Source organism: Oncorhynchus mykiss, chromosome 12, assembly GCF_013265735.2.
Source record: "Oncorhynchus mykiss isolate Arlee chromosome 12, USDA_OmykA_1.1, whole genome shotgun sequence".
NCBI classification, from domain to species: Eukaryota; Metazoa; Chordata; class Actinopteri; order Salmoniformes; family Salmonidae; genus Oncorhynchus; species Oncorhynchus mykiss.
Genome location: NC_048576.1, coordinates 9,122,838 through 9,137,909, shown reverse-complemented (window position 1 = coordinate 9,137,909; position 15,072 = coordinate 9,122,838). Strand labels below are relative to the sequence as shown.

General features: G+C 39.0%; 1 protein-coding gene across 3 annotated transcripts in view; it reads left to right on the top strand.

Moving 5' to 3' along the window:
* Positions 1-15,072, top strand: part of hcn1 (hyperpolarization-activated cyclic nucleotide-gated cation channel 1) — a 168,782-nt gene that overhangs the window by 68,508 nt on the left and 85,202 nt on the right. For all 3 annotated transcript variants that reach the window (XR_005034826.1, XR_005034825.1, NM_001124318.1), the window contains 1 exon segment: positions 13,368-13,529. Coding sequence is in view for 1 of the 3 variants with exons in the window: in NM_001124318.1 (NP_001117790.1) it covers positions 13,368-13,529 (162 nt within the window). In the remaining 2 variants the exon portion in view is untranslated.

Genomic DNA, 15,072 nt, shown 5'->3' with positions numbered 1-15,072 from the left:
AGATACTTTTGTACCTGTTTCCTCCAACATCTTCACAAGGTCCTTTGCTCTTGTACTGGGATTGATTTGCACTTTTTGCACCAAAGTACGTTAATCTCTAGGAAACAGAACGTGTCTCCTTCCTGAGCGGTATGACGGCTGCGTGGTCCCATGGTGTTTATACTTGAGTACTAGTGTTTGTACAGATGAACGTGGTACCTTCAGGCGTTTAGAAATTGCTCCCAAGGATGAACCAGACTTGTGGTCTACATTTTTTTTCTGAGGTCTTGGTTGATTTATTTTTGATTTTCCCATGATGTCAAGCAAAGAGGCACTGAGTTTGAAGGTAGGCCTTGAAATACATCCACAGGTACACCTCCAATTGACTCAAATGATGTCAATTAGCCTATCAGAAGCTTCTAAAGACATGACAATTTTCCAAGCAGTTTAAAGGCACAGTCAACTTAGTGTATGTAAACTTCTGACCCATTGGAATTGTGATACAGTGAATTATAAGTGAAATAATCTGTCTGTAAACAATTGTTGGAAAAATGACTTGTGTCATGCACAAAGTATACGTCCTATCCGACTTGCTAAAGTTATAGTTATGGATGTGATACATATTGTTTTGCAAATGTAACATAACAGTAAAGTCTGTGGCCATTAAAAGGGTCTGAAACACATTATCATAAGGGTGTCCAGCAAAGCCTGTACATGTCTGAGTACAGGGGCATTATACACTACATGCCCTTTGCATTAGACACCTGAATACAGGGGCATTATACACTACATGCCCTTTGCATTAGACACCTGAATACAGGGGCATTATACACTACATGCCCTTTGCATTAGACACCTGAATACAGGGGCATTATACACTACATGCCCTTTGCATTAGACACCTGAATACAGGGGCATTATACACTACATGCCCTTTGCATTATAGACACCTGTTCGTCGAACATGTCATTCCATAATCATGGACATTAATATGGAGTTGGTCTCCCCGTGACCTTGTGTGGCCTACCACTTCGCGGCTGAGCCGTTGTTGCTCCTAGATTTTTTTCCCACTTCACATTAACGGCACTTACAGTTGACCGGGGGCAGCTTTAGCAGGGAAGAAATGTGACAAAATTACTTGTTGGAAAGGCGGCATACTATGACGATGCCACATTGAAAGTCACTGAGCTCTTCAGTAAGGCCATTCTACTATGGAGATTGCATGGCTGTGTTTTTGATTTGGTATACCTGTCAGGAATGGGTGTGGCTGAAATATCTCGAATCGACTTATTATAGAGGTGTCCACATACTTTTGTATATATAGTGTATGGTTGTCTGTCATGTAGAATAAGGGTATCATGTCAGCTCTATTCATCACATTTCTATCTGCCACATTTGGAACGTTTTACTGTGATCAGGTGTCTGATTGGTACAGGGCTCACCACATCGTCTGATTGGCACATGTCCCGAGTGACAGGGTGGATGTCCAATCACACCACAGAAACGGTGGGTGTGATGAGGAAATGTTTGTGACAGCTATTTGGAAGGTTAATGAGAGGGTTATTGGCAGAAGGGTACGTCTGGCCTTCTGTGTGTGTATGCGTGTGTGCGTGTGTGTGTGTGTAAAGTCAATGGAAGGGCTATTGGCAGTAGATCGCCAGTCGGTCTCTATTGCATTAAAATGCATCCACCGGCTGTTCATTACATTATGTAGTCATCATGAAGTCACTTACACACAGCTCTGACACACACACTTACCCCACCAGATTCCGCCAGGGGTCTTTTCACAGTCCTCAAATCCAGAACAAATTCAAGAAAGTGTACAGTATTATATAGAGACCTTATTGCATGGATTTTCCTTCCATCTCATATTGCTCAAACGAACAGCAAACCTAGTGGTTAGAGTGTTGGGCCACTTACCGAAAGGCTGCTGGATCGAATCCCCGAGCTGACAAGGTAAAAATCTGTCGTACCGCTCCTGAGCCAGGCAGTTAACCCACTGTTCCCCGGGCGCCGAAGACATGGATGTCGATTAAGGAAGCCCCCCCTCACCTCTCTGATTCAGAGGGGTTGGGTTAAATGTGGAAGACACATTTCAGTTGAAGACATTCAGTTGTACAACAGACTGGGTTTTCACCTTTCCCAAACCTGGTTTCAAAAAGTAGATAAAGCAACACCTCACGACACAACGCTGACCTAAATAGCTTGTGTGTATGTATTTATATTTTTATTAATTGATGTCCTTGAGATGTTCTTGTCTATTAATGTTCTGTATTAGGTCATGTTTCATGTATTTGTGTTGGACCCCAGGAAGAGTAGCTGCTGCTTTTACCAACAGCTAACGGGGATCCTAATAAAATACTAAATATCATGAGGTCATTATATAGTCATCATGTAGTCATCATGTAGTCATCATGTAGTCATCATGTAGTCATCATGTAGTCATTATATAGTCATCATGTAGTCATCATGTAGTCATTATATAGTCATCATGTAGTCATGTTGTCATCATGTAGTCATCATGTAGTCATTATATAGTCATCATGTAGTCATCATGTAGTCATCATGTAGTCATTATATAGTCATCATGTAGTCATCATGTTGTCATCATGTAGTCAACATGTAGTCATTATATAGTCATCATGTTGTCATCATGTAGTCATCATGTAGTCATTATATAGTCATCATGTAGTCATCATGTAGTCATTATATAGTCATCATGTAGTCATCATGTTGTCATTATATAGTCATCATGTAGTCATTATATAGTCATCATGTTGTCATCATGTAGTCATCATGTAGTCATTATATAGTCATCATGTAGTCATTATATAGTCATCATGTAGTCATCATGTAGTCATCATGTAGTCATTATATAGTCATCATGTAGTCATGTTGTCATCAGGGTAGCCTAGTGGTTAGAGCGTTGGACTAGTAACCGGAAGGTTGCGAGTTCAAACCCCCGAGCTGACAAGGTACAAATCTGTCGTTCTGCCCCTGAACAGGCAGTTAACCCACTGTTCCCAGGCCGTCATTGAAAATAAGAATTTGTTCTTAACTGACTTGCCTGGTTAAATAAAGGTAAAAAAAAAAAAAAAAAAAAAAATGTAGTCATCATGTAGTCATTATATAGTCATCATGTAGTCATCATGTTGTCATCATGTAGTCATCATGTACCCACCATGTAGTCATCATATAGTCATTATATAGTCATCATGTAGTCATCATATAGTCATCATGTAGTCATTATATAGTCATCATGTAGTCATTATATAGTCATTATATAGTCATCATGTAGTCGTCATATAGTCATCATATAGTCATCATGTAGTCATCATGTTGTCATCATGTTGTCATCATGTAGTCATCATGTACCCACCATGTAGTCATCATATATTAATGTAGTCATAATGTAGTCATCATGTTGTCATCATGTAGTCATCATGTACCCACCATGTAGTCATCATATATTCATGTAGTCATAATGTAGTCATCATGTTGTCATCATATATTCATGTAGTCATCATGTTGTCATCATGTAGTCATCATGTACCCACCATGTAGTCATTCATGTAGTCATAATGTAGTCATCATGTAGTCATGATGTAGTCACCGTGCACCCACCATGTAGTCATCATATATTCATGTAGTCATAATGTAGTCATCATGTAGTCATGATGTAGTCATCATTTAGTCATCACATAGTCATTACATATTCATCATGAAGTCATCATGCACCCACCATGTAGTCATCATGTGTTCATGTAGTCATCGTGCATTCATTGTGCATTCATCATGGAGTCATCATGTAGTCATTGTGTAGTCATCATGTAATCATCATGTATTCATGTAGTCATCATGTAGTCATCATGTAGCCATTGTGTTGTCATCATGTATTCATCATGTAGTCATCATGTTGTCATCACATATTCATCATGTAGTCATCATGTAGTCATCACATGTTCATCATGTAGTTATCACATATTCATCATGTAGTCATCATGTAGTCAAAGCATATTCATCATGTAGTCATCATGTAGTCATTGTGTTGTCATCATGTAGTTATTATGCATTCATCATGTATTCATCATGTTGTCATCTTGCATTCATCATGTAATCATGTAGTAATCATGTAATCATCAGGGTAGTAATCATGTAATCATCATGTAGTCAGTCATCTTATATTTATCGTGTAGTCATCATGTAGCCATTGTGTTGTCATCATGTAGTCATCATGTAGTCATCACATATTCATCATGTAGTCATCACATATTCATCATGTAGTCATCATGTAGTCATCATGTAGTCATCATGTAGTCATTATATAGTCATCATGCATTCATCATGTAATCATAATGTAGTCATCACATATTCATCATGTAGTCATCACATATTCATCATGTAATCATAATGTAGTCATCACATATTCATCATGTAGTCATCACATATTCATCATGTAGTCATCATGTAGTCATTATATAGTCATCATGCATTCATCATGTAATCATAATGTAGTCATCACATATTCATCATGTAGTCATCATGTAGTCATCCCATATTCATCATGTAGTCATCATGTAGTCATCATGTATTCATCATGTAGTTATTATGCATTCATCATGTAGTCATCATGTAGTCATCATGTAGTCATCATGTAGTCATTATATAGTCATCATGTAGTCATCATGTAGTCATTATATAGTCATCATGTAGTCATGTTGTCATCATGTAGTCATCATGTAGTCATTATATAGTCATCATGTAGTCATCATGTAGTCATCATGTAGTCATTATATAGTCATCATGTAGTCATCATGTTGTCATCATGTAGTCAACATGTAGTCATTATATAGTCATCATGTTGTCATCATGTAGTCATCATGTAGTCATTATATAGTCATCATGTAGTCATCATGTAGTCATTATATAGTCATCATGTAGTCATCATGTTGTCATTATATAGTCATCATGTAGTCATTATATAGTCATCATGTTGTCATCATGTAGTCATCATGTAGTCATTATATAGTCATCATGTTGTCATCATGTAGTCATCATGTAGTCATTATATAGTCATCATGTAGTCATCATGTAGTCATCATGTAGTCATTATATAGTCATCATGTAGTCATGTTGTCATCATGTAGTCATCATGTAGTCATTATATAGTCATCATGTAGTCATCATGTAGTCATCATGTTGTCATCATGTAGTCATCATGTACCCACCATGTAGTCATCATATAGTCATTATATAGTCATCATGTAGTCATCATATAGTCATCATGTAGTCATTATATAGTCATCATGTAGTCATTATATAGTCATTATATAGTCATCATGTAGTCGTCATATAGTCATCATATAGTCATCATGTAGTCATCATGTTGTCATCATGTTGTCATCATGTAGTCATCATGTACCCACCATGTAGTCATCATATATTAATGTAGTCATAATGTAGTCATCATGTTGTCATCATGTAGTCATCATGTACCCACCATGTAGTCATCATATATTCATGTAGTCATAATGTAGTCATCATGTTGTCATCATATATTCATGTAGTCATCATGTTGTCATCATGTAGTCATCATGTACCCACCATGTAGTCATTCATGTAGTCATAATGTAGTCATCATGTAGTCATGATGTAGTCACCGTGCACCCACCATGTAGTCATCATATATTCATGTAGTCATAATGTAGTCATCATGTAGTCATCACATAGTCATTACATATTCATCATGAAGTCATCATGCACCCACCATGTAGTCATCATGTGTTCATGTAGTCATCGTGCATTCATTGTGCATTCATCATGGAGTCATCATGTAGTCATTGTGTAGTCATCATGTAATCATCATGTATTCATGTAGTCATCATGTAGTCATCATGTAGCCATTGTGTTGTCATCATGTAGTCATCATGTAGTCATTATATAGTCATCATGTTGTCATCATGTAGTCATCATGTAGTCATTATATAGTCATCATGTAGTCATCATGTAGTCATCATGTAGTCATTATATAGTCATCATGTAGTCATGTTGTCATCATGTAGTCATCATGTAGTCATTATATAGTCATCATGTAGTCATCATGTAGTCATCATGTTGTCATCATGTAGTCATCATGTACCCACCATGTAGTCATCATATAGTCATTATATAGTCATCATGTAGTCATCATATAGTCATCATGTAGTCATTATATAGTCATCATGTAGTCATTATATAGTCATTATATAGTCATCATGTAGTCGTCATATAGTCATCATATAGTCATCATGTAGTCATCATGTTGTCATCATGTTGTCATCATGTAGTCATCATGTACCCACCATGTAGTCATCATATATTAATGTAGTCATAATGTAGTCATCATGTTGTCATCATGTAGTCATCATGTACCCACCATGTAGTCATCATATATTCATGTAGTCATAATGTAGTCATCATGTTGTCATCATATATTCATGTAGTCATCATGTTGTCATCATGTAGTCATCATGTACCCACCATGTAGTCATTCATGTAGTCATAATGTAGTCATCATGTAGTCATGATGTAGTCACCGTGCACCCACCATGTAGTCATCATATATTCATGTAGTCATAATGTAGTCATCATGTAGTCATCACATAGTCATTACATATTCATCATGAAGTCATCATGCACCCACCATGTAGTCATCATGTGTTCATGTAGTCATCGTGCATTCATTGTGCATTCATCATGGAGTCATCATGTAGTCATTGTGTAGTCATCATGTAATCATCATGTATTCATGTAGTCATCATGTAGTCATCATGTAGCCATTGTGTTGTCATCATGTATTCATCATGTAGTCATCATGTTGTCATCACATATTCATCATGTAGTCATCATGTAGTCATCACATGTTCATCATGTAGTTATCACATATTCATCATGTAGTCATCATGTAGTCAAAGCATATTCATCATGTAGTCATCATGTAGTCATTGTGTTGTCATCATGTAGTTATTATGCATTCATCATGTATTCATCATGTTGTCATCTTGCATTCATCATGTAATCATGTAGTAATCATGTAATCATCAGGGTAGTAATCATGTAATCATCATGTAGTCAGTCATCTTATATTTATCGTGTAGTCATCATGTAGCCATTGTGTTGTCATCATGTAGTCATCATGTAGTCATCACATATTCATCATGTAGTCATCACATATTCATCATGTAGTCATCATGTAGTCATCATGTAGTCATCATGTAGTCATTATATAGTCATCATGCATTCATCATGTAATCATAATGTAGTCATCACATATTCATCATGTAGTCATCACATATTCATCATGTAGTCATCATGTAGTCATTATATAGTCATCATGCATTCATCATGTAATCATAATGTAGTCATCACATATTCATCATGTAGTCATCATGTAGTCATCCCATATTCATCATGTAGTCATCATGTAGTCATCATGTATTCATCATGTAGTTATTATGCATTCATCATGTAGTCATCATGTAGTTATTATGCATTCATCATGTAGTCATCATGTATTCATCATGTAATCATCATATAGTCATTGTGTTGTCGTCATGTTTTCATCATGTATTCATCATGTAGTCATCATGTATTCATCATGTAATCATCATGTAGTCATCATGTATTCATCATGTATTCATCATGTATTCATCACATGTTCATCATGTAGTCATCATGTATTCATCATGTAATCATCATGTAGTCATCATGTATTCATCATGTAGTCATCGTTTTGTCATCATATAATCATCATGTAGTCACAATGTAGTCATTATGCATTCATCATGTTGTCATCATATAATCATCATGTCGTCACAATGTAGTCATCATGTTGTCATCATATAATCATCATGTCGTCACAATGTAGTCATCATGAAGCCAGTAGGAAGTGAAGAGCAGGACAGAACTTTGAGTGGCTCCACCAAATCAGAGAAATTGTAGCAGATAGTGAGACTTTGAAGGCCCTATCTTGGTTCTCTGTTAGTCTGACTCATTATCCATGTAGAACATATTATGTTATGCGTCTCTGCTCTTTCTGCTTTCTGCCTCTCTCTCTCTCTCCTCTCTCCCTCTCTCTCTCTCTCACTTTCTCTCCCTCCTCCCTCTTTCTCGCACACACACACACACACACACCCACCCTGGCCCATCTGTTTACTCCAGACTGTCTTTCTGCTGACCAAGCTTATTTTTAGACACCGAAGAATCAGTGTTCCCTTCTGGGCTTGATTAAACCTATCTTATTATCCGGATCACGAATGATCAGTAGCACTCGTTACGTGGTACAGCTCTCTTTATAGGAGCCACGAAGGGACACAGAGGGTGGAGTTCCAAATGGCACCCTATTCCCTATGTAGTGCACTTCATTTGACCAAAGCGCTATGGGCACTGGTCAAACGTAGTGCACAATACAGTATATGGAATAGGGTACCATTTGGAACACATCCAGCTGGTCTTTATAAGGGTTAACAGAGAAGAGAAGAGTTCATCATATAAACATCTCTCTCTGGCCGCGTCAATGTTTGTCCTTCCCTGTTCAGTAGTTATTCAACCATTTTAACAATGGAATTAAACAGTAAGAATGTCATGTTATATATAAAATGTCAGATGCCTTGACTTGTGTTCTGCATGTGCAAAAAACACATCCTTGTTGTTGCTTGAATATCTATTACAGTTAGCTTCTGAAAGTCCAGTCGGCCTGCTTGTTTTTCCCCGACCTTGCATTTACAGTGTTCAACAAGTCATTCCAAGTAGCTAATTATCCCCCTTAGGGAACATTTTTAGAAAAGCTGCCCAGAAACAGAATGTCACCATTTCTAAAATATATGTGAATTTTGTTGAGCATAAAAATTATCTTTTTTTAATCTGTCATTTCCTTGTGCTGAAACCATACCATAAGATCCCATTAAAACGTTATTCAAGTCATGCATTAGTGACTTTTAAAACACACATTTAATAGAGAGGAGAAATTATATCACCTTAAAAATAGAGAACAATTACTTCATCAAACCTCGGATTGGGGACTTAATTTGGAAGGAGAGAGAAGGCAGTCGACAGGTTCAACAATATGTTACTTTTTTAATTTTTTTATTACAAAATGGGTGATTGCTGGTTTATCATGCGAAACTGGCACTTTGTCGAATTGTCACTCGGAAACGCTTCCAGATTTTATGCAGAAAGAATTGGAGCTTTGGCAAAAATGAGTAATAGAATAAGCAGCCAGGAAAGAAATAATGGGTTTCCTATGCAAATCACTCTCTGTGGAGAATGAGCGGTTAGAGTGGAATTCATGGAAGCGTGAGCGGATTCTCTTTTGTTCAGATCCAATGTCAGCCAAACCTTTTCTCAAGAGCTGTTCTGTTCAGTCACCCTGTAGATAAACTTATATTCTATCAGCTAAAACCCTGCTTCGTCTCTACTTAACCCTTTACAGCAGTGGGCTAAAGTCAGGGTTACACAGTGTTTCTTTGGAGTCTTAAACAAATCTACTTCGAAATAAAAGTATACACTTCAATTGGGCTGACTCCATTTAGTCGACTGGTCGATTGTTTGGTCGATGGGCTGTTGGTCGACCAAGATTTTTTTAGTTGAGCAGTGGCAAATATATTTTTAAAATGTCTGATTCACACCTGTCTGCTTCAAACCTGTCTGATTCATTGTGGAGGCCTGTTTGAGTGGACTAATCCATTGTAGAGTCCTGTCTGAGTGGACTAATCCATTGTGGAGGCCTGTCTGAGTGGACTAATCCATTGTAGACTAATCCATTGTGGAGGCCTGTCTCAGTGGACTAATCCATTATAGAGGCCTGTCTCAGTGGACTAATCCATTGTGGAGGCCTGTCTGAGTGGACTAATCCATTGTGGAGGCCTGTCTGAGTGGACTAATCCATTGCAGAGGCCTGTCTCAGTGGACTAATCCATTGTGGAGGCCTGTCTCAGTGGACTAATCCATTATAGAGGCCTGTCTCAGTGGACTAATCCATTATAGAGGATCCATTGTGACTAATCCATTGTGGAGGCCTGTCTCAGTGGACTAATCCATTGTGGAGGCCTGTCTGAGTGGACTAATCCATTGTGGAGGCCTGTCTGAGTGGACTAATCCATTGTGGAGGCCGCAGGGATGACACACCAGTATCACCAGTAGTACATTTACTGTTAATTACCATAATTTCTAATTACAATGTTTGTTACAGTAATTCCTGTTAATGCATTCAGTGTGTTGTTATTACAGTCATACCGTTGTCATTGTCTGATTGGACACGTTTCATGCAGAGCGCAGGAAACGTGTCCACTTGTGAGAAAAAAGTTTGGGTTAATTTTATTCAATTTACAAGGTGTCAATTTATTAATTGTTTGTTTGTGTCGCTCCTGTCAATGGGCTACCTGGCCCAGGCTACCTGGCCTAGGATACCTGGCCTAGGATACCTGGCCTAGGATACCTGGCCTAGGATACCTGGCCTAGGATACCTGGCCTAGGATACCTGGCCTGCGCTCCAATGTAGGCTTACAGATCACCTGATTTATAAATCTGCCCATTTGGGGATCTGATACTGTTTCTGATTGGCTTAACTCACAATCACTATGGAGCTTCTCAAAGTCATTTTTTATTCACCTCCAACAGCAAGTAAACAAAGTCTATTTTTACATCCATTGAGAATGATAATAGTTCCTCAATGTAGTCTATTTGAAAAATATTTCCAGCTCTCTCCCTTTCGATAACCACTCAGCATGAAAGGGGAAAAAAGTGTCATGCTCTGATCCAGTGGAAACATCATCAATTAGTCCAGCCTTATTACTTCTTATCCCTTGTGCTAATGTGTATGTCTGTCCTGAGCTCACTGGCGCAGGAAACTCTGAGAGCACAGAATATTTGAAAGGTTTGCAAGTTTGTTAGCAGGAGCTTTGGGTCTGACCAGGCCATGTGTAGCCAATGTGATTTATAGGATTAGGATATTTTCTACCTGCAGGTTGCAATGTTTTTATTTGTTGGCTTTATGTAGGCTATTTTTACATATTGGCAATGGCAATAGAAGTTACTTTTAGATTTCTATCATTTTCATTGAGATAGAATTGATTTTGACATTGATTATGAGATATGAAGACTTTATTATAAATGAAAGGAAACTGTTCCACAGAAATGTGCATATGAAAATGACACGCACATCAGTAGAAATGGTTTGATAACCTGGCTCTCTAAATGGAAAAAGGTTGGCGCCCGCTGGTCTAGCCTTTTACTTTCAGGAGCGTAACAGAAAAATCTGGAAGGCCACTAGCAGCTGCCAGCTGGAGGAGGGTCAGGACGGGAATACATCAAACCAAATGTATTTATAAAGCCCTTCTTACATCAGCTGATATCTCAAAGTGCTGTACAGAAACCCAGCCTAAAACCCCAAACTTCAAGCGGTGCAGGTGTAGAAGCACGGTGGCTAGGAAAAACTCCCTAGAAAGGCCAAAACCTAGGAAAAAACCTAGAGAGGAACCAGGCTATGAGGGGTGGCCAGTCCTCTTCTGGCTGTGTCGGGTGGAGATAATAACAGAACATGGCCAAGATGTCCAAATGTTCATAAATGACCAGCATGGTCAAATAATAATAATCACAGTAGTTGTCGAGGGTGCAACAAGTCAGGGGTTTCTTCTTCTGGTTAGGCTATATTGATCTCTGGCTCCCTCTTTAGCAATCGATTGGTCGAAAGAACAGACGACTCTCGGTCGACCAAGATTGTTTTTAGTCGGGGACAGCCCTAACACCTCACACACATGGTTATGGGCTTAAAAAGAAGAAGACCCCTGTACCATGTCAGATATAGAGTTGAAATGTATTCAATTTTGAGTTTGCATCCCTATATCACACTTTAATATTATCACAGAAGATTTAAATATACCACTTTTTTTGTTTTGTGGCTAGTGCATTGGCTTGGCTATGTCCTCCTCTGTACTTACAGTACACCCTCTAGGTACAGAATCAACCGTGTTTTCTTGGCAACTTAATTCAAGCATCTTCGTCAAGACCACTATGGATCAAGCATCTTCGTCAAGACCACTATGGATCAAGCATCTTCGTCAAGACCACTATTGATCAAGCATCTTCGTCAGACCACTATGGATCAAGCATCTTCGTCAAGACCACTATGGATCAAGCATCTTCGTCAAGACCACTATTGATCAAGCATCTTCGTCAAGACCACTATGGATCAAGCATCTTCGTCAAGACCACTATTGATCAAGCATCTTCGTCAAGACCACTATGGATCAAGCATCTTCGTCAAGACCACTATTGATCAAGCATCTTCGTCAAGACCACTATGGATCAAGCATCTTCGTCAAGACCACTATGGATCAAGCATCTTCGTCAGAGCACTATTGATCAAGCATCTTCGTCAGACCACTACTGATCAAGCATCTTCGTCAGAGCACTATTTATCAAGCATCTTCGTCAGACCACTATGGATCAAGCATCTTCGTCAAGACCACTATGGATCAAGCATCTTCGTCAAGACCACTATTGATCAAGCATCTTCGTCAAGACCACTATGGATCAAGCATCTTCGTCAGACCACTATGGATCAAGCATCTTCGTCAGACCACTATTGATCAAGCATCTTCGTCAGAGCACTATGGATCAAGCATCTTCGTCAGACCACTATTGATCAAGCATCTTCGTCAGAGCACTATGGATCAAGCATCTTCGTCAAGACCACTATTGATCAAGCATCTTCGTCAAGACCACTATTGATCAAGCATCTTCGTCAGACCACTACTGATCAAGCATCTTCATCAGAGCACTATGGATCAAGCATCTTCGTCAGACCACTATTGATCAAGCATCTTCGTCAGAGCACTATTGATCAAGCATCTTCGTCAAGACCACTATGGATCAAGCATCTTCATCAAGACCACTATGGATCAAGCATCTTCGTCAAGACCACTATTGATCAAGCATCTTCGTCAAGACCACTATTGATCAAGCATCTTTGTCAAGACCACTATTGATCAAGCATCTTCGTCAAGACCACTATTGATCAAGCATCTTCGTCTAGACCACTATTGATCAAGCATCTTCGTCAGACCACTATTGATCAAGCATCTTCGTCAAGACCACTATGGATCAAGCATCTTCGTCAAGACCACTATTGATCAAGCATCTTCGTCAGACCACTATTGAGCAAGCATCTTCGTCAGACCACTATTGATCAAGCATCTTCATCAGAGCACTATTAATATTGGGAACCTCTGTTCTTTCTCAATCTGTTTCCCAGATTATCCATATTGTAGCATTCCGGAAATGAATTTTGGGGAATTCAGATCAACCTAATTTGTTTTTCCTCTGTTCTCTCTCTCTCTCTCTCTCCCCAGATTTTCCATATGACGTATGACCTGGCCAGTGCTGTGGTAAGAATATTTAATCTGATAGGGATGATGCTACTGCTGTGCCACTGGGACGGTTGTCTGCAGTTCCTGGTCCCACTCCTACAAGATTTCCCTCAAGATTGTTGGGTGTCGCTAAACGGTATGGTTGTAAGTATTATACCCCTTTTTTACATCTTGTTTGTTTGTTTCAACATTTGGGAAATATTAAATGTATTAAATGAACTGAAACAGGACATCCTTGCTTTTAACCCATGGTGAGGTGGACTGCGTTGTACTACAAGGGAGCATAGAAGGCTAGCCATCACTCTGAAACGATTATGACGTATTGTTCCTATTGTTAAACCACATACAGTGCATTCGGAAAGTATTCAGACCCCTTCCCCATTTTTCCACATTTTGTTAAGTTACAGTCTTATTCTAAAATGTATAAAATAAAATCAAATGTATTCAGACCCTTTGCTATGAGATTCGAAATTGAGCTCGGGCGCTCAGGTGCAACCTGTTGCCATTGATCATCCTGGAGATGTTTCTACAACTAGATTGGAGTCCACCTGTGGTAAATTCAATTGATTGGACATGATGTGGAAAGACACACACGTGTCTATATAAGGTCCGACATTTGACAGTGCATGTCAGAGAAAAAGCAAGCCATGAGGTCGAAGGAATTGTTCCTAGAGCTCCGAGACAGGATTGTGTTGAGGCACAGATCTGGGGAAGGGTACAAATCATTCTGCAGCATTAAAGGTCCTCAAGACCACAGTAACCTCCATCATTCTTAAATGGAAGAAGTTTGGAACCACCAAGACTCTTCCTAGAGCTGGCCGACTGGCCAAACTGAGCAATTGGGGAGAAGGGCCTTGGTCAGGGGAGGTGAACAAGAACCCAATGGTCTCCCTGACAGAGCTCCAGAGTTCCTCTGTGGAGATGGGATAATCTTCAAGAAGGACAACCATCTCTGCAGCACTCCACCAATAAGGCCTTTATGGTATATAGTTGCCAGACAGATGCCACTCCTCAGTAAAATGCCTTCGGAGCTACATAAATGATTTATCATTACACTGCAGTTGAGGAACAATGGGAAAGTACTTCTGCTTTGAAATTTGATAAACTTGTAAGCCCGCTTTTGAGAAAATGGTACTTGAATGTTTTGGAACTGGAGAGCTCTTCTTTGTCTACACCTATTCAGCATCGTTCACACCCTCTTAAGCCTCAGCCCCACCCATCTCTTTAAAGATTCACGTGAGGCCATGTGCTGAACAGACTGAGGAAGGTAGTGTAATAAACAACCAACGATTTCAAGACTTAAAGTGGTGAAAGTAGTAGACTACAATAAGGAAAACTCCAGGTAAAAATACACTTTATCTAGTCCACTTTATCTAGTCCACTTTATCTAGCCCACTTTATCTAGCCCACTTTATCTAGTCCACTCTATCTATCAAAATCTGACTTTGGGGCAGGTCATGTTGTTTTTCACTTTACTGTCTCTGGTAAACACACACTGAGTCAAATAAAATCAATGTTTATTTGTCACATGCACAGGATACAGAAGTTGTAAACAGTACAGTGAAATGGTTACTGGCATATTTGCATAGTACTGCACTCGTAGGCCTCACTCCCCCCTATCTGAGATATCTACTGCAGCCCTCATCCTCCACAACCCTCTTAGGCCTCACTCCCCCCTATCTGAGAT